This window comes from Asparagus officinalis, chromosome 6 (assembly GCF_001876935.1).
Source record: "Asparagus officinalis chromosome 6, Aspof.V1, whole genome shotgun sequence".
Taxonomy (NCBI): domain Eukaryota; kingdom Viridiplantae; phylum Streptophyta; class Magnoliopsida; order Asparagales; family Asparagaceae; genus Asparagus; species Asparagus officinalis.
This window is the reverse complement of record NC_033799.1, coordinates 75685626-75706843: the sequence shown is the minus strand read 5'-3', so window position 1 is coordinate 75706843 and position 21218 is coordinate 75685626. Positions and strand designations below refer to the sequence as shown.

The window sequence follows — 21218 nt, the reverse complement described above, 5'->3', positions numbered from 1 at the left end:
TGAAACGTACCATTTTTTTAATACATGACCTTTCAGTGATGTTACTCCAGTTACATAGATTACAAAATCTCATAAAACAAATGAGAGATGAACTGAAAAGCGAAAACATTATTGCTTACACTTTGTAGAATAATGTACAATAATTGGCTTCATGTAACACCAAAGAGCACCAAATTACAATTTATGTACTACTTATAAACCTCTTAAATGGGTACGACAACAAAAAATAAGTTAACCGGATAAAATTAATATACATCCTACTGTGCTGGACTTCTGCCATATGCTCAGAGCAACATGAGGCAGAATTTTGAGCAGTCTTGCTGCCTAAATATGCAAATGGAGATAGCCAAGCTTAGCTGAAGGATCCAATTCTCAACCTGAAGAGAGGTTGGATACACCGACGCTCCAAAAAAAAAATGCTTGCAAGGCAGTCCATGTTCCAATATAAGGGGCTGTTTGGTTGACAGGAATTAGAACTGTAGAAGCAAATGTTGCAGTTATATTTCTACTTCCAATGTTTTGTTAGCAACGAAGTAAGTTGGGAATGTAATTGTATATCCATATCGTACAAATTTGGCCGTAGCAAATGCTACTAAGTCCTTGCATTAATTAAAAGAACTAAAAAGATGTTATGTATCAATTTCCTGGATTCCAACTCAGAAAATATAGAATAGTTTATAAATGCGGACAAACAAGCACTTGGTTTGCAATGAAATTACATTTCTTGCAACTAAAGATGCAAATCCAGCAGTTTTGCGAATAACCAAACAACGGACTTAAATTTGAAAATACATTCTCTAAAAAAAAAAAACAAATGCAGACATTTAAACAATGAATTTAAGATTAATTTCTAGCCAAAAGTGCTACATTGTAAGGTTTGCGGATTAGACTTATCATCTAAAATATATTAATCTATACTACTTATAAAAGAGAATACTCATGTCAAAACTTTTGATTTTCCTTTTTACCCTCTCAATTTTTTCTCTCTCACAATTATACCATTATTTATAAAACTAATGATCCATAACCTCTTATTAACTATGCACCTCTTCATTTTCTCAAATTATTTGGTCATTCACTAGAATATATTAATAATTTATAATGATAACAAAATTCGTAAATATATGATAATTTATTATAAATAATTATTAATTATATAAAATAGTAAAAGTCATTCATTTAATAAATTAGTGCACATAATTATAATTATTAATAATAGTATAAATAGGGTTACTTCTTTATGTTGCAAAGAATATTACCTTATTTGATAATTAATATCATCTTAGTAATAAAAATCTGGACGTTATAAATTAAAAATATTTTTATTTTGAAAAAATAATTTATATACAAATATTTAGATCCATGAAATTTATGAGACATATACTTTTCTCTTCTTTTTCCCAAATTATTTGGTCACTCGCTAGAATATATTAATAATTTATAATGATAATAAAGTTAATAAATAAATTATAATTCATTATAAAAGAATTATTAATTGTAATGAAATAGTAAAATTATGTATTTAATAAAATATTATACATAATTATAGTTATTAATAATAGTATAAATAGGGGTTGACTCTTTATACTGTAAGGAATATCACCCTTTTCAATATTATAATATCATCTTAGTAATAAAAATTGGACATTATGAATTAAAAATACTTTTATTTAGAAAAGTTAATTTATATAAAAATATTGGATTTTTGAAATCTATGAGTCATTCACTTTTTGTTGGAAAGTAAATATCTCATAAATTTACAGGATCCAATATTTTTATATAAAGTACTTTTCCTAAATAATAGTATTTTTAATTTATACCATCCAATTTTTTATTACTAAGACAGATATTAATTATCGAGCAAGGTAATATATTTTACAACATAAAATCATATAATATTAAAAATTACTGCCATTATTTAATAATATTATAGTAAAATATGTCCATAACATAAATATTTAATAATATAAATGGTTTAATTATATCAATAGTGTTACTTAAACTAATGATTACATTATTATTTAATAATTATACTCCTAAATAAATTGTTTAATAATATAATAATAAGCTAATTTAAATAACTATTAAATGTATGTTAATAATAGTATGAGTATTAATTATAGTATAACTTAAAAAAATTTAATCATAGTGCAATTTAATAACTTTGTAAAATGTTTATATATAATTTATTAAATAATATAATATTAAATACAACAACATGTCCACGTACAAAGCACGTACATTATACTAGTCTGAATATAAAATTGCTTTTTTTTTAACCCTTTACCCTGCCTTTGCTCAAGATGGTCATATACCTATTTACGCAACATTTGTTACATTTAAAATTGTCGTATACCAAACAACTGCTAGAACAAGTATCTTAGTAACCTATAAGTAATATCGCAACCAGAAAGACAGAAGTTCATAATAGGATGAGTAATTAAAAAAATCCTAAGACAGGTGGGCAAAGATACGCTGCAGTAAAGGTCATCATATTATTCAGTTACCTGAAACAATAGTAGTTCATGCAGATCTAGTGGTTTCTCCTTCTAGTTCTCTTTGAACCAATTTTAGAGTCTCCATTACCTTTAAAGATGGGGGAAAACATTGAATTAGTAAAATAAGTTCAATATGCAAGCCAAGTATATTTCCAATATGCAAGAAAGAGCTACATCAAATCAAGAGTATGGTAACCATTAAAATTTATCGGTAATCTTGTTATTGAAGTCCCTCTAATCATACAACCTGAACATGCAAGTGTACCCTGCTTTCTCAACACAAATTGATACCCTTTACAAAATTTCCAGCAGCTCAATGCAAGTCATCAAAATTCAAGCATTTATTAGAATATGCCTAGTCAGTATTGTTCCCAACTAGAGCAGTTATACCAATGAAACTTCAAATTCCCATCAAAGGAATTGCATGTCAAGTGACAGTTCCCCATATAATAGTCAACAACCCATAATACATTGTAAAAATTCAACCATAAATTTTATTTACAGGCTTGGTGGGCTCAATTTCTGTTAAATCGTCTTTTCCAAGGTTATAGTTGAGAAGAATAAGGTCTTAAAAGAGAGCTCATGGTTACAAAATGAACTAATTCATCAGTACATGTTATTTAACATCATACGGAATATCTGTATTCTAAATTGAGACCTTGATAACAAAAAAAATATTGATTACAAGATTTTTTTAAAAAAAATGTGTTACAGAGTCAGAAGGTTCGCGAGAAATCGGTTCAGTGCCGAAGATAATTCAGCAAATGCATATTAAGGCACTGGACATGCCAATACTGACATATTGTAGGTTTAGAGAATTGAACTTGAACTAAATATATGCCATCAACTGTTATACAGGAGATGAGCTTACGTTTCTGACTTTTTAAGAACATGATACTGAATAGCATTTGTTGAATACTTGAGCACACTCATGACTACTTGAATTCACTCAAATACAGCAAAGCATCTGAATCCAGTGCCTTTGAATATTAGGCCAAATCTGTAGGATTATCAGTTTTTTTGTTCAGAACTTACTAACAAACTCTTAATAATCGACCGATATAATTATATGGTGATGGAAACAAATGCCATTTTTCAATGGTTGCTTAGAAATGCCTTAATTGTTTATACCTTAACAAAGCACTTAACTGAAAAATAAAAACACAATTGTCTACTAACTATGGAAATGACATTGGAGCATAACAAATAGAACCTATCATGAAAAAACTCTTACACCAGGATAATGTTGCAGTACTGGAGAGTAATGATCAAGTGCTATGTATATCTTTCCAAGAAGACTCAAAAGCGCATCTACCTCATCACCAAGGAGATCAACCTGAGTTTCAATAACAACAAAACATTATATCAGGTATAGAAAAGCAGGCTATTACTAACCATTTTCAGGTGTCTTCATGGAGTATGACAATGATGCTCAGTTACTCTCCATTATTTTAAAAAAGAGGTAAGACGACAGAAGGTTTAGCATGTACCTTGCATTCAAAAAAAATCCTTTAGATAACATGTGCATAGAAACTTTTACCCGTGAATACCACATAACAACCTCTCACCTTAATTTCTTTTAAATGGTTATCTAAAAGTTTGTGTGTGACAGAGGTTAAAGAAAGAAGAAAGAAGAACTTCGAGGATAAACTTCAAAAGGAAGAAGAATCATAAAGGCAACATAAGTACCAACACAGGTTTCTCTTCCATAAAAAAATATTGGAAGTCGTATTCATCTTCGAGGGTCGATATAAACCAAACATCCAACCGAAATAACATCTAGTGAATTTCTCTCTGAAATCTTTAACTAACTTACAGTACACTATTGCAAGGAAACCGCAAGCAACAAATATATGAATCTATGTGAAAAAGGCTTCATCTACAAAGCATTAAGATAAACATCACTAAGCCTAGCACAATAGCTACAGGTGAATTTATTAAATCTAGAAAATTTAAGCAGTTGAGTTTCTGTGGAACTTACAAGTTACGGTATATTTTCTGCATTAATGGATTTCAATTATAAAGAATGATCTGCAGCCCCACACTATTCGATGAGCTGTTGTGGGTTTATGTTAAAGTAACTATTCATTATCTATGTCACAATTAGGCAAGCTACTTTTTTGTTTCCGCATTCTTCATGGAAAAGAAGTTAAAGGTTTCAATGTTTCACCGGAGCAAATTGGATTATGCAAATTGCAACAATTAAACATAGATTAGGCTTAGCATGCTAGAGATATCACAAGGAGCACAGTATTGTAAGCTCTATACTGAGTAAAAAAGGAAATATACAGTAAAAACATTCAAAAGCAAGAACTTGGGCAAGTACATTATTCATAACAAATACACTTAACAAGCATACATTATTTAACTGAACTTAACATGAGAAGCAAGAACTTGGGAAGTACCTCTGCCTCAGCCTTTTGAAGATTTGAAGACTTTATTTCAAGCATTTGTTTATACAACAATGCTTTTGTAGACATCATGTTGGCCTGTTGCATGATTGGGACCCATCGTCTACTCAAAATCTTTAACCTGTGAAAAGGAAAAAAAAGCACTTTCAGGATTTCCAATCGGCAACATTTGCATTTAGCAATATATAAATTGCGATCAAATAACTCAACACCTTCCTACTATATAACTATTGACAAGTGGCTGCACTCCACTCCCTTGTGCGAAGTAACAAAACGCTTGTAAAACTCACTTCTCAAACTGATAACAAAGACGGCATATGTTATATACACAGCAATCATCAGTCCTTGAATGGAAAAAATGGTATCAATTCATAGACCGGGTTCAACATCACATTGTGCATCAATATATATGAAATGATTGTTACAGATCAATTCTTGTTGGGAGGAAAAATAAAAGAAAAGGCACTCATTAAGCAAGAGCATATAACCACGTACATGGGGGACCATTGTTTTAAAAAGCGGTCTGGGCGCCCGCCTAGGTGGTCGCTTAAACCTAAGCAGTACCTAGACCGCTCGTCTAAGTCTTGGGATCACCTAGGGGAGAATGGGCTACTTGCGCGAACTATACGGTGTTAGAAAGAAGTATATTGCTCGCTTACTTAAGCATAGTAATGATTGAGGAAAGTTAGCTAGGTTAAAATGTACCGGACATTAAAACTTTATTTCCAAGTCCATCTCAAGTAAAATAGTGAGGATATGATTTGAATCTTCAAAAACCATCCTTCCTCTCTCGATGTTAGGTCTGGCGCCTAGAAATGCCTAGTGCTTTCTAAAACATTGTGTGGGACTGCAGATACCAGTTCAAATCCAGTAGGCTAAACATTCACTCCTAACCCTAAATTTTTTCATAGTGTTCTCTTTTTCTAGGGTATATAGGGCACTTCTTCCAACAGAAAATTGGAAGGCAAATCCATATACTTCCAAATCCATATATCCAACCTAATACGATGCCGTGTAGTACGCATACAAATTCATACACCTTCATCTTGTAAGCCACTTGCAAATACATTCACTTTATTGTAATCGCAATTCAAATACAGCATGCATGCAATGCAAATCCGTCAACTTTATCATAATCCCAATTCCAATACATAAATGCATGTACGCACAGGTGTGTGCATGTGTCTGTGTCGTTGACAAAGCATCCGACATGTATAGAAATTTCTGCATATAGCTGTGTCCTCATTAACATGTATAATTGTGCCGTACTATTGGACTTTTGAGAATGGATCACGTGTTGTGCGCAGCGGAAATTTCGACAAAGTTTCTGATGCACAATAAAAGAGAAAGATCGATAAGAATTCTTATTTCTCAAAGAGAACAAGAATCTGAAGCCTAATATCCCATCAAAGTGGGATATTAGCTCTTCCTCTCGTCAGCTCTAGGACTGCGCGTCGAGGGATCCTAAAAACTATTACAATGGCCACAAACTCAAACAAACCAATTTTACGTGGTTCGGCAAACTGCCTACGTCCACGGGGCAAGAATACAAATAGGGTTTACAATCTCTCAAATCTAAACCCTCAAACAATTTCTCAGATCCCTCACACAAAAAATCTCTCACAAAGGATGCACACAACCCAAAAAAAAGGCCTCTGCCTTTTCTTTGCACAGCCGCAACTGAGTTTTTTTTTTTTTCTCCAGACGCCTTTACACCCCTGCACACACGAAACCTCCTTTTCACCAAAAGCCACCGTTCACGAAACCCTATGTTTGTTATTTATAGGTTGCTGTTGATGAAACTCGGGTGGGCCCCTGCTAAAAATTTGTGCGCACTATTCACACGCAAAGAAACTCACGCGGAGAAAAGAAAGAATGAGAATGCAAACACTCTCCAAATGTCAGTATCAACTCACCAAATCGATCTCACCCCCATCAAATAATCCAACCCGGCTGCATCATAAAGACTGCCTACGTATCTTCTTGCCCAAGGAATCAAGCCGAACGTAGTTCACCCAAATGGCCGTGAACGACCTCAATCTAATAGAAGAGTTCGCAACCCTTCTCCAATATCATCAACTCTGTGGCTGATAGCACCTCCAATGGCCTCAAACACCTCCACCTGAGGTGAACCAATGGCCGTATCCAAACTATGTCTGTCAGCTGCACTCGAATCAAAATCCAACTCATCATCTGCATCCGAAGGAATCCCAAATGATGTAGTATGATCTGGAGTAATCTTCACCCAATGTGGAGTAGCATCACTCTCCACCCGCTGCGATACCTCTAAGGTCTGTCCAAAACTCTCTACCTGCTGAGAGTCAATTGGCTTCCTCATCGAAGCCTCAACCAAAGTGACACTACCAGACCTATCTTCCAATGGAGTTATACCTCCAATCACAGCAGTTGACAACTCTTTAATAGGATGACCCAAATATGTCGAAGCATCTGTCCAGAAACTCTTCTGCAAACCATTGCTCGACCACAAACACCGATCCTCCTCCAGTAAGGCACGGTTCTCCAAATTTGTCACCCTATTTAGTTGCCCCAAGATTTCCTTTCCAACGAAGTGTCTCGAAATACCGTGAGCTCGGCTCCAATACAGAAATAGGTCCATCTTGTACCTCCCACCAGAATGGAGTACCTTCACCTTTCTGTCTATTACACACTTCTTCAATCTGTTGGACACTACTAGGACTTTCTCCAAAAGGGATTTGGTTGCAACCCAAACACGCCTAGAACAGCCACCAACAAAGAAAACCAAACGCCTATTACCTCCCAATGATGCCCCCTTGGAAGGCCCCCAAACATCCACGTGAACTCTTCTAGAACGACCATTAGCACGGTGAATAGAGGTGCCACACTTCACCTCGGTCTTCTTGCTCACATCAACATGTTCACTGGACTTCAAACTGCAGATCTTCGCACCCTCTTTCAATCTATGCAAGGAATCAATACTGGAATGGTCAAGCCCCAAATACCGCAGTCTAGTCGAATCAACAGAAGTCGTCAGCTCTCCACCTGCCACTATACCTCCAGTCAAGTAATACAGGTTATTCCTCCTGACGTCCTTCATCACAATCCGAGAGTCTTCCACAATCTTGAGAACCATATCCTCAATTCGAACATTCAGACCCTCTCCAACCAAAGCTCCAATTGAGATCAAGTTCTTCCTCAAACATATCTCACATCATTTAACTCTCTAACAGTCCCGTCAAACATTTTTATGCGAATTCTTCCTATCCCAAGGATCTGGCATGCACGGTTATCAGCCATGTACACCACACCACTATCCACCAGCTTTTCAAAACTGAAAAACCATTCCCTTCTAAGGCACACATGATAGGTCGCACCACTATCCAACATCCATTCAGATTCCTCCGAATAGCTATCTGTAGGACTGATAGAAAGCTAATAAATAGAAGAGTCAGAATTATTACCATCCGATACGATGTTTGCTTCTGATGATGGTTGCTTCCCTTTTTCCTTCTGCTTATTCTTCATCCATTCGTCGAGCTTTGGGCAGTTTTTCTTCCAATGACCAGTGTCATTGCACCAAGCACACTGATCTTTTCCTACTCTAGACTGTGACTTTCAATTCTTTCGGTTCGGATTCTTCCCTCTTGCGACCAACGCCTCTGCTACCGACTCAGTCGAATTCTCCTTATCCTTCTTCCGAAGCTGATAATTCACCAATGCAGCAGTGACCTCACTATACGAAAGGGATGCCTTCCCATTAATAAGAGTAAGGACGAAGGTCTCATATTCCTCGTTGAGCAAGGAACTTAATAGCAACAACGTCTTGTCTTCATCTTCAATTATAACATCCACGTTCGCCAAATCCGCAAGAAGCTTCGTGTAGTGGTTCATGTGATCTCTAATGGAGGTTCTCTTCTTCAATTGGAAACGATAAAGCCTCCTCTTCAAATGCAAGCGATTTTCCACACTCTTGGTCAAATACTTGCTTTCGAGAATCTCCCAAATCTTCTTTGCAGAAGTCTCATTCATCACATCATATTTTAGATCTTGAGTCAAATAAGATCTAATCACACCATCATCACATCATATTTTAGATCTTGAGTCAAATAAGATCTAATCACACCACACGCCGTTCGATTCATCTTTTTCCAAACCTTCTCTTCAATCTCATATGACTTGCCATCTAACTCCAAGGTATCCTCCAAATTCTGCGCGTTCAGCGCATTCAAAACCTCGCATTTTCATAATCCAAAGTTGTTTGTGTCATTAAACTTCTCCACATCTATCTTCATAGAGTGGATATTCATACTCTGAATGGTCTTCGTGCCAGAAGCTCGCGCCAGAAGCACCACCCTCGACACCCGAAGCACCTTCTTTCCCCGACATCTTACGCACCAACGAACGAAGAATAGATCCAAAACTAAAAAGATAGTCTTTACCAAAAGATCCCACCTTTATTACCAAACGAAACCCTAGACGAGCCTCCAAATTGATCTACCCCTCCAAATAGCCCAAGCGTAGCCCGAGCTCTGATACCACTTGTTGTGCGCAGCGAAAATTTTGGCAGAGTTTCTGGTACACAATAAGAGAGAGATCGATAAGAATTCTTGTTTCTCAAAGGGAACAAGAATCTGAAGCCTAATATCCCATCAAAGTGGGATATTAGTTCTTCCTCTCGTCAGCTCTAGGACTGCGCGGCGAGGGATCCTAAAAACTATTACAATGGCCACAAACTCAAACAAACCAATTTTACGTGGTTCGACAAACTGCCTACGTCCACGGGGCAAGAAGGGGGATCTACTAATAGAAGGAAAGAGAATACAAATAGGGTTTACAATCTCTCAAATCTAAACCCTCAAACAATCTCTCAGATCCCTCACACAAAAAATCTCTCACAAAGGATGCACACAACCCAAAAAAAAGGCCTCTGCCTTTTCTTTGCACAGCCGCAACTGAGTTTTTTTTTCTCCAGCCGCCTTTACACCCCTGCACACACGAAACCTCCTTTTCACCAAAAGCCACCGTTCACGAAACCCTATGTTTGTTATTTATAGGTTGCTGTTGATGAAACTCGGGTGGGCCCCTGCTAAAAATTTGTGCGCACTATTCACACGCAAAGAAACTCACGCGGAGAAAAGAAAGAAAAGAAAGGACACGTGATTGTGGTCCCCACTCATGCGCCTCCCAACATCACGTATCCACAAATGAAGTTAATTTTCATTTGTACGTTTCTTAAATATACTAAATATTTAAACCTCAATCATATCACCAGGGTTAATGCAACATATGCATAGGGAAGTTAAACGCCTTACTTTTAAAATCTTCATAGCACCAAGGTTAATGCAACATATGCATAGGGAAGTTAAATGCCTAAGTTTTAAAATCTGCATAAATACAACTACAGAAATAAACTATGTCAGAAATGAGATAAGCAAGGGTGCATATTAAATATATGCTTTACCGCATAGATGAATAAATTTGCTTGTGATTGAGAATCTTGGCTAATCGATAAATATCTCATATGGTCCAAATAATTATAACCAATAAAGCAAGCACATGCAGAACTTCTTAAAATGAAACTTAAATTACAGGTATAATTCTACAAAAACAATCACATCCAGATACACAAGTACAACCCTAAGCTGTCAACATTCACCCATGCTTTCTGCTCAGATGAAGAGTGGAATACACAATGGGAAATTTTAGCGAGAAATTCTCGACAGTACTAGGACTTGAGACAGAAGTTAAGCTTGCTTATTTGGTTGCCTGCAGGAACATGACAGCTTGTCCCTACATACTAAGATTAAATTAGGCATCCACTTATGGCCAAAAAATCTATTTCTGCAGTTCTAGAAACATATTCCATGGATCACATTGACCAGCTATTTTACAGAAGTTATCTAGGCAATGCTAGTGAATTTGTGTAGAACACAGGCATGTGGCAAGCCAGCACTGTTTTAAAAAACCTCCGCCTAATCCGTTTAGGCGTACGCCTAGGCCTAGGCGGTATCTAGGCCGCCTAACTAGCGCCTAGCGCCTAGGCGGTATTTAGACTGCCCACCTAGATATTACGAGCGTTTAGGTGAGCATTGTCTGCTTACGTGGATTGCACCCTGTAGGCCTACCTAGATATTACGAGCGTTTAGGTGAGCATTGTCTGCTTACGTGGATTGCACCCTGTAGGCCTTGATTGTGATTTTATGTGTCGTAGCCTACACGTCCTCCAAACTCCATTAACCTCCAAATATGAACGCCTCCACTACCTCCTCCGACCTTTAGCAAAACCTCATCGACCACCACTTAAATGAAGAAAGAAAAAAAAACGCCCAGAAACCGCTTAGGCGAAACCGCTTAGGCGCCCGCCTAGGCGAAACCGCTTAGGCGCCCGCCTATGCGACTAAGCGTTGGGCGCCAAGTCCGACGCCTAGAAGCGCCCAGCGTTTAATGTAACATTGCAAGCCAGAATGAGAAAATAATTACAAGCATCCCTTTTAATGGGAAAAACTGACTCCAGATATGCATAAAACTCATTTCGTGTCAAAGTAGCATACTATAAATTTGTCATAATGAAACAGATAAGAAAAAATCACGAAAAGGAACAGATAAATACACACCTAGCTTCATTTCTTTCAATATCCGTTGCCATTTTGTTCTCAAAATCGATAGATGCTTTTGATAATTCCATAAGAGATGAGACAATGGAGTCCATGTACTTTGCTTGCTGTTTCTCCTTAGTGATGGATGATAATAATTTGTTTTCTCTGTCTTCGATGATGGCATGAAGCACGGTTTTTTCTTTTTCTGCTTCTTCCAAAGCAGTAGACGTGGTTAATAAATTTTCATTCAATTTTTTAATCTCCATTTCACTTTCATGGATTTGTCTCAAAGCTTCCTCTAATCTTCTCTTCATTGAATCAGCTTCAGCCTTACTATCTGAAATCAATACTTCTTGCTTGATTATCTGTTCTTTAAGCAAATCAATTTCCTGGTTAAGAAGATCAAACTGTTGCTTTTGTTGCATCAATGTGGAAAACCTAGTTGAGGCATCATGTTCCTTTTCTTTCATCAGTGTAGACAAGGATGCTATGGTCTCCTTCAACTTCTTCTCCTCCTCAATTTCTTCACTAATTGCTCGTTCCTTCTCACAAACCAATGCTTCAAGAGAGGACTTTTCAGCGAAATGATTCGATAAAAAAGAGTTAATTTTAGAAAGTCCATCAGCAATGAATCCTCCAACAACAGTAGTGTAAGTATCCTGCACAAGTCTGGCCTCAATCTCTGCATCCTCTAGAGCACATTTGTTTTCACTAACTAATTCTTTTAAAATAATGCCATGCAGCTCATCTTGGATGCTAGCTTCTATTTGCACATCCTTTAGGTCACCTTCAAGTCCATTTATTTGCTGCAATAACTTAGCTTCCGCTGAGGAATGAAGAAACATTTGATTCGATGCATCTGAGACCTGCGATGAAAGATTCTTAACTTCTTTTCCTTTTTCTGAAAGTAAACCTCTCAAACGCTCATTTTCAAAAAGCAAGGTATCAATGTTTCCCTTTAAACTGCATAACTCGTCGTGATCATTTTGAACGATAGACAACTTCTCTTTCTCCAAAAGAATACCATCCAACTTCAAAATAACTTCTGGAATTTTTTTCTTCAAAAGCTCAAACTCTTTATCCTTCTTAAAAAGTGAAGAACCCTTTTCCCTGAGGAATTCTCGTTTGAGTTTGAATAGCTCTTCTGTCTTTTCCTGGAGAGCTGAGTCATGCTGTCTCCTCATCTTGATCATTTCAGTTTTATAATAAGACGCCAGTTCATCCTTGCTCATCTGCTTCAGTTGCAAGGGGTCAGCAACCTCCATCATGGGTTTCTCACAATCTTCAGGCTTCATCAAGGTATTACCATTTTCCTCAGCTTGTACTGCATAGGGCAAATGGTGATTCCCTGATAATCTCCTAGAGGGATGATCCTTTCTTTTAGAAGTATTCCACTCATCAAAACTATCCAAACTGTTATGTGAGAGAAGTGGACCAGAATCTGAGCTTGATAAGGATCTACATATGGTATCAAGATCCTCACGCATGCTAGAAAGCTCATCTACACTTTGTTGCCGATTTTTATTCAACATGTTAATAAGACCTTTCTGTTCATGCAGCTTTTTTTCGAGCTCATCCTGGATGGTACTTACACTACTCTTAATTAGAATGCTGCTGATTTCCCTTTCAAATTCATACTCTTCTTGATGCTCAAACATGGAAGCCTTCACCAAGTGAAACATTTCATTTACTTCTTTAAACAATGTTTCTACTATCATTCCCAAAGAATCAACTCTTTCATTTGTTTCTACCATTTTCTCACTACTCCGTGTTTGAGGAAGAATATTGCACAACCCCAAATCTGTAGAGGAATTTACTCGACCAGTAGAACTGGAGACTATAACACTATTAATATCCTCCTTGAGCTTCTGAATCTGCTCTTTGGCTACAAGTCTTAATCTACCCAAATCTGCTACCAAGCTCCACTTTACAGTTTCATCAAAATTATTATGAAACTGCAGTTCTTTGTTCAGTCTTGATATTTCTGCTTCTTTCAGGGCAATTCTCTCTTCTGACTCTTCAACTACAGCATTTACCATCCCCTTAATTACAGAATCACTCACCATCCTTGACACGGTCAGACGGTCATTCAGCTCATCCCAATAGTTATCCAAATCATCAAGCAAAAATTTTTCATAGAACACTGATTCATTACAGATAGCATCACTTTCCTTATAACTGCTGCTTGATAGCACCTCGGTATTATTCGGAAGATCATGCGTCTTATCTAACACCTCTGAACTCCCCATACCTATCTGTAGAATGCAGTACAAATCAATACATGCTTAATTTCAAATTTCCATGGAAAATCTCAAGAAACAAACTGTGTAAGAGGGCATAGTGAAGAAAACATTTGAAGATTGCTGCCCAACCACGTCCAAGTAAAGGTTATATAAGAAAGGTAAAATATTCAGCACCACTGGCATATTTGCAGCACCAAAAGACAAAAGACAAAGTCATGAGAAGCAAAAGAAGAATGAAAAAGAAGAGTTACTAGACTTAAAAAGACATGACCAGTGGAAAAAGACAAGTAATTGCATCTACCTTTTTCAGCACAAAAAAACTGGCTGTTCTTTGGAAACATAATTAAGTTTAGGATGTTTCTATGCAATATGTATGCACTTTCGGATGATAATTCCTTGAAATATATGAAGCCTAGTGCAAAAATAGGAGGCTTCAAGGGAGCCAAGGAAAAGGATGAAGTTTTTCACTCTGAAATATAACAAATGCTATTCATTCGGGATGCCAAAATCAGGATGCTTTTATTCAAATGGAATCAGCTCAGAGCAAAATTTATGTCCAAATCTCAACTTTTATGCTCAGAATTCAAACAAAACCAACACTGAACAATTCTAAAAATTAATTCAAGCAGGAGACTCCAACATTTCTATAGAAGACTATCTTTAAATGAAATACTTCTGATTAAGATGCCTACCGCATATAAACCAGGATTCGAGAGAATTTGGGAGCAGAGCAACACTCTCCCTTTCGACAAAACTAAAATTATCACTTAATGAAATGTTAAAGCAATGATATTCTCATCAAAGTAGAACTAAATTAGGAACAAACGTTTAAGCCAAAATTGCAACTTTTATGACTTTAAGACATCTGTTTCCTAGTTTTAAGTGCTTGCAATTACGAAATCTAGACAAAAATACCAAGTTTTGAGAGAATTAACGTAATTTTCAATTATAGAATGTCTGAACCAAAAAAAACCAACCAACTTGGAGCGAAACTCACGTCACAATCACTACTTTTAGAACTTTTAATTCGAAATCCAACACTACAGATCCAGAAACCAATATATGAAAAAATTCATTAAAATTTCAACCTTTCAACTAATAATTCAAACAAGGAGCCGAGATGTAACAAGACAATCAACTCATATAAGAAGCCCAGAGCTTTCAGATAGTTAAGAAGGTAGAAAGCGCAAAGTATTGGAAAATTTCGAAAATTTTCAAAATTGAAACTTTATCAAAATTCATATTACTTTTCAGAAAAACCAGAGAGCAGATTAAAGTCAATAATAACCAGAGCAAAAATGCTCAAAGCAACAAGGATCCGTAGCAAGAGCGCTAAATTTCAAACAATCCAACGAAGAATTGAAGCAGCTCCCCCCAAGAAAACGCTCGCGGATTCGAAATAGGCGGCCTTTTTAATCGAAACCCCTTTCGAAAACCCCCCGTCAGCTTGCAAACGTCTAGGGTTCACTCATCCCCCCTCGGAGAAAGCAAAACTGGGAGCAGAACCCCAACCAAAAGAACCCAGAAAGCAAACAAACAAGGCAAAAAAAAAACACTCACCTTTTCGCCCCCCAAAAAAACCCCCCTTATCGAAATCTCCCGCCAATTTGTGGACGCCTAGGGTTCAATCGACCTCCTCCTCTCTCTCTGCCACCGTTGCTCGCTTCGATTCGAAGGGAAAGGAGGGATCTTTTATTTCTTCCCTCGCTTACTTTTTGTTTTTTCTTGCTTTTTTGAGGGACTCTCAGGGATTTTTATCATCATTAGGGTTTTTGTTGGGAAAAGGTTTGACTGGCGATATGAAGATTTTATCACCCAGACTTTTTTGTCTCTCTTTTGAGCGATGAGGGGGGAGTGTCTTCTTGAACAGCGCGCCGTGTCGGAGCCGTGATTTGTTATCGCTAGATTTCAGTAATTGCTCCTGGATTAACGGGATGCTGATTAGGAATTTATTATTATTTTTTTTCTAAATTCATTTTTACTTTTTCTACTTTCTGAATTAATTTTACTTTTTCCCCTTTTTTTGGGGTGCTGATAGAAAAGCAATTGAGGGGGGTAAAGGCGGAAGAAAATTTAAAATGCATCTTATCAGCGTTGGAGCGGCGTATAATCTAGACATTTGGAGATGTTTGTCTTTATATAAAGTTTACGTATCTATTGACGTTATACTAGCATATACTTTTTGTTTGATTCATAAAGAAAAACGGGTATCATGTAGCTCAAAAAAGACGATGTGACACCCCGATATCAATTTCCTTCAAATTAGAAAATTTTTACTAGGAAGTCACAATAGTCTTGGGATGACGGCAATGTACCTTTCGCTAACTTATGCCACAATTACCAACTTTATGGAGGGGGGGATCCGATCAGCTCTTTTAGTGATGGTGTTCATGTTGATCAAATTATATACATTCAATTCTAGGGGATTCGATCAGCTCTTTTAGTGATGGTGTTCATGTTGATTAAAGTATATACATTCAATTCTAACACACCTGACGTGACGATATACCCTATTCTATTTCAAGTATTAAACAGTTGCTTTGTATATTATGTTGACTAAGTTATACCTTTATACCATTAGTGGAATAGTGCTAATGAGAAATCAAAAGAATAATTAATTGATTCAATCAACTACTCCGAAAAGGGAGGGGGGGGTGGAAAACCATCCCTCAAATCATCTTCCATTCCTCTATTTTGTGACAACAAGAGTGCTGTTCAGATTGCTTGTAATTAATCTGGTATTTCATGAGCATACGGAACACATTGAGGTGGATTATCATCTTGTCCAATAGGATTATATTGCTCACAATATCTCTCTTCCTTACATATACTCCAAATATCAACTCAAAGACATGTTTGCGAAGGCAAAAACTACTACTGAGTTGTTTTAGTGGGGTGGGGTGCGGGGTGGGCCCGGTGGGGTGGGGTGGGGGGTATGTTCTCTTTTCCTATACATGTCATCTAAAAGATCAACTCGGAGACATGTGGACGAAGGCATAAATTACTACTCAGCTTATTTCTTGTCCAAACTTTCGGCGTTTGATTCACCTTAAGCTTTTTTTTTAGGGGGGTGGGGAAGCATATTTATGTGTGTACAGGCCTAATATTGACACACTCAGGCCCATGTATTGTCTATATATATGTATCATATTCTAAGATCAATATACACATTATCTTCTCTCAGTTATCAGAAATAAAGTAAAAAAAACCAAAAGTGGGGTATCAATGCCCTTGCCGCGAATCAAAAATCTCGATTTAATGCTCAACCATCGATCAAGAATTTGCTTCTGCTGATGGATATGATGAATATGATGATGATGATTATGATGCTGATGATTATGATGATGATGATTATGATGCTGATGACGACGGCGTTGCTTTCACATTGGAGGAGTTTGCTTCTGCTGATGCAGGCAAAGAGGGTGAGGAGGACAAAAGACCGATGAAGAGGCCGAGGGTGGGCGAACCTGAAGCTTCCTCATTATTGGACTTGATATTTCAGCTGGAGGGAGGCGGCAATGTGAGAGACTCGATGCCATCAGACGTAAAAGCTGTTATTGAAGATTATGATGATGTCGATGATGAGAATGATGATGATGATGATGATGATGATGATGATGATGATGATGATTCAACACCAGAAGGTATTTCATTAGCATAGTACCTGGCGGAAGAATTTAGCACATACCCCGGCTTTGATCCTGACTATTTTTAGACTTCATGTTTCTGATGTCTTTCAAATTCCTAATATAAGAAGAATTTCCCTGATTTTATTTTGCTTTCCTCGTAATTTTGAATTTGGTTTTCCAGAAACTGAATTATGTTCTTTTCCTATATTTAGTCGTCTTAGCCTATGCTTAGTTGATTGTTTGCGCGCGTCGTGTTGTTGAAAACAACAATGTTGTATTCAACTCTAAGATGCCATACAACAGAAAGAACGTTGGATTTCAATTTACTAAATATGCGCTGTCAATCTTCTAAGTTCACAAGACTAATCCCCGAAATTTAATTGGACACAGACAAGCCAATGCATTAGTGTAACCTCTACTAATTAATGAGAAGGTGGATTTTAGCAGCATGACAAGAAAGATATATATAAATATGATACAGAAATCTAAAAGATGAAGAATGGGAAAATCTTTACTTCATCAATTTACATTGTAACTATCAAATTGTTTACACTTTGCATGGAAGAGAAAGAATGAAGCATACCGCTCACGTAGTTGAGCTTGTCTTTTGCATAACATTTTGAAATGAGATCCTTCTATTGCTATAAACTAAAGCTAGAGCTCACAAGTTACTTGGTAGCAATTTCACGTAAGAAAGTACTTCTCTTCTCAATTCCTCTCTTTTTAACTTTCCCAGTGTAGTTAATGGCAACGGCTTTGTCCACGGGATGAAAACATTCGGTATCTTAAACCTGCAAAGCGAAGAAAACAATCAACCTGAAAGTATAAAAAAAATACAAAAGAAACCCTGAAAGTATAGTCATATGATTTCCTTAAAAAAACTGACTGTCAAAAGACTATAGTAGCATAAACTCATAATCTTCTCTTGGCTTCCGTACAAAGTTTGTGTACATAGTTCTTGGAACCAATGAATTACACTGCCAATAGTACTAGAAGCTGAAGATTATATACATAAATGTTGACAGGTTAGATATACAAGTTAACCTGCATGCTTTTGCAAGAACCTACAGAAAACACAGAGAAATCAACCATTTGAAATATCATAACATTATCATCGCGGAAATTATTATAAACAACATGAACGGGTCAATATCTTACTGCCTGGACTGTTATCTACCTTAACCAGAAGAGAAGTAATAGTGTAGCAAATATTTTAGGTGTATAAGGGTAAAATTGCATAAAACATATCATGTGTGAACTACATGACAATTTTAAACTAATTTTCATTAATCGTAATACTTTAGCGAAAAAAGGCCATGGTAGTCATCTCTCTCTAATTTAAAAAGTTCTTTTTGTTTTTTTTTCTTTTGGGCTTTTACCGTAAAATATAAAAAGAGAATAATTATGAACAAACACAAGAAGACCTCAGTCCAGACACATTTATTATGATCTTTATCTTCAGCCATGCTATGATTGACTACCAAGATTGAAGAAAACAGAATTAAAGCTTCCAGTGCCAATATCAAACATATTTTTTAGTTCTCTTATTAAAGAGCAGCTACTAAACTAAAATTATTAAGGAAGATTATATGTTTTTAATTCCAGCTTTCATGTATGAGCAGATGATGATACATTAAAGCATTAAAATTAGATTACCCTGTCAGATTTTGCTGCCGGCAATAGTTCTGGAGGATCTCATTTGATAGCTCTTTTACTCCTTGATAATTCCATAGCTTTAGATCATCAGTCCATTTCCAGTCTACATTAATGACAATACAAGCAACTACCTTTTCACTCAGGCGTGTATCTGGAATACCGACAACAATAGCCATGTGGACTCCTGGGTGTTGAGAAAGCACAGCCTCCACCTAAAAGCACCAGCTGTGTCATGATTTAAGTTCATACAAATGCATATAGAAAGAGAATATCAAAGATAACCTTATTGGTTTCGGATTTGAGCATAGATTGTCTTAGTGCATATCGAGGTTATCATGGATGATATGAGTTATAGATTTGAGAAGAAATCATCTCAGTGGACTTTCTTGCTAACCTCTCAGTTCATAGTAATTGACAGGAATCCAGCTTGAGGTTCCACATTATCAGTTTACGTCTACTTAAGTATATCATGACAGAGGATCAAATGTAATGGGATTCTTCATCTTTACGTTAATTGTAAAAGTTAAAAAAGGAGATAGTGTACTACCAATTTGTTACTACTTACTAGGATATGGTATAAACATGAATTTAATAAAGTTTTACTACTCTCGTACCTCTTCAGGGTAGATGTTTTCCCCTCCACTTTTAATCCGACCTTTTTTACGCCCAATGAGCCATAAATCACCATTGCTATCAATCCACCCTATATCGCCTGTATCAAGCCACCCATCCTCAATAGAATCCACTACAATTTTCATCTTTTTGTCATAATATCCAACCATTACATGTGAGCCTCTAGTTAAAATGCTTCCAACCGAAGGAGAACACGAATTGTCAGAATCACTACTTATTCGGAGTTCAACATGAGGAGCTGGCTTGCCAACAAATACTCCTATATGCTCACTGTTGACCTTGTGATGACTAGAATGAAATTCTCCAGATTTTTGGAGTACCGGATCACAGAGAGTCATGAAAGTAAGTGAAGAGCATGTCTCTGTCATCCCTTGCATAAGAAATTTTGAAAAATATGTTAGCCATGGTAGCATTTTTTCCCCTTCTAAGTATCTAACAAATGCATTTAGGATTTACCATAAGCTGAGATAATCTTTGTCTGAGGAAACGTACGAGCTGCAAGATTGATAAGAGAAGATGAGAGACTGCCACCACCATTGAGAATTTTCTTTAAAGTCTCTCCACCATTTGAATTGTTTGAATTCCTAAATTCAACACAAAGTTTAGTAATAATGAAAAATCACAATAGTGCCGTACTATGGGAAAAGAGCATGATACCTAGCAAAAGAAATCAGATCGGAAAGCATTGCAGGGACAGTGATTAGAGAGGTCACATGGTACTTTTTGATTAATAAAAAGGATGATCTTGCATCAAATTTTGGCATAAATACATGGCATCCGGCTACCATTAGCATGGCTATGCATGAAGAAATCCCGCCAATGTGGCAAAGTGGAGCTGTATGAAGGTACACCTGCGAATCCACAAGTTTTAAAGTTTACAAAACATTTGTTTTAATGCTTAGGTTAAGTTTTGATAATTTCATTAAAAAAAATCAAGTTTTCTACTCAAAGTTGATATTAGAAGCTTGTCAAAGAAGTCATGAACTTGAAAAGTTGATCCTATAGTGGCTGAAATAGATCAATCATGAAGTCTCGTGTGTTATATTTCTATTCTTGTCTCTTTCTTTATTTCTTTTCATTTCCCTTTTTCTTTTTTACTTGACAAGCAACCGACTGATATACTATAAAATCAGGATGAGCTTGTGGGAGGAAAAAGGTAACTCTATTTCTCTTTTATCTTACTACCTTCAAGACCATTATTTCCATCTTGGAAGCCTAGCTTTTTCTCAATGGTAACATGAATGGCTTGAAATTCTCCACTAGTTTGTTACATTATGTTGAAAATAGGAATTTAAATTCACTAGTAAAGAAGAGCATACATCACTCTCACCATAACCAACAATTGCAATTTTTGCGAGGGATTGCACAATTAAGGATGTATGACTTATAGCAACTCCCTTGGGTCGTCCAGTGGTTCCTAAATTCATGAAAGCAAATAAATGTTACATAATTGAATAGTCCGAGAACTTGTAAAGTATTCTACATCTGAATGCAACCGTTATCGAAAAAACATAAACAAAGAAACATTATAAGACATAAACCCGCAAGAGAAACACTTGTTACAAGACAAGGT

The 21218-nt window shown here is 36.4% G+C and overlaps 2 protein-coding genes across 5 annotated transcripts in view; both read right to left on the bottom strand.

Moving 5' to 3' along the window:
• On the bottom strand, nt 1-15582 carry LOC109844485 (WPP domain-associated protein-like). Of its 2 annotated transcripts, none has more exons than XM_020413543.1 (6): nt 15288-15582; nt 11503-13739; nt 4904-5030; nt 3733-3834; nt 2508-2586; nt 1-476 (listed from the first exon to the last, which is right to left on the bottom strand). In XM_020413543.1, exons 2-5 carry the CDS (start codon nt 13731-13733, stop codon nt 2524-2526), a joined length of 2523 nt encoding a protein of 840 aa, XP_020269132.1. In that variant the 5' UTR covers nt 13734-13739; nt 15288-15582; the 3' UTR covers nt 1-476; nt 2508-2523. The 2 variants fall into 2 exon arrangements, with proteins under 2 accessions (XP_020269132.1, XP_020269133.1); XM_020413544.1 differs by having other exon boundaries at nt 1-452.
• Nucleotides 17843-21218, bottom strand: part of LOC109845137 (2-succinylbenzoate--CoA ligase, chloroplastic/peroxisomal) — a 6918-nt gene continuing 3542 nt past the window's right edge. For 2 of the 3 annotated variants that reach the window (XM_020414351.1, XM_020414352.1), the window contains exons 5-10: nt 20965-21062; nt 20303-20496; nt 20102-20229; nt 19627-20015; nt 19013-19224; nt 17843-18147 (exon numbers count right to left, since the gene is read on the bottom strand). In XM_020414351.1, coding sequence (XP_020269940.1) covers nt 18018-18147; nt 19013-19224; nt 19627-20015; nt 20102-20229; nt 20303-20496; nt 20965-21062 — 1151 coding nt within the window. In that variant the 3' untranslated portion in view covers nt 17843-18017. The remainder of the gene's footprint in view (nt 18148-19012; nt 19225-19626; nt 20016-20101; nt 20230-20302; nt 20497-20964; nt 21063-21218) is intronic. The other variant, XR_002248232.1, reaches the window with a different exon arrangement.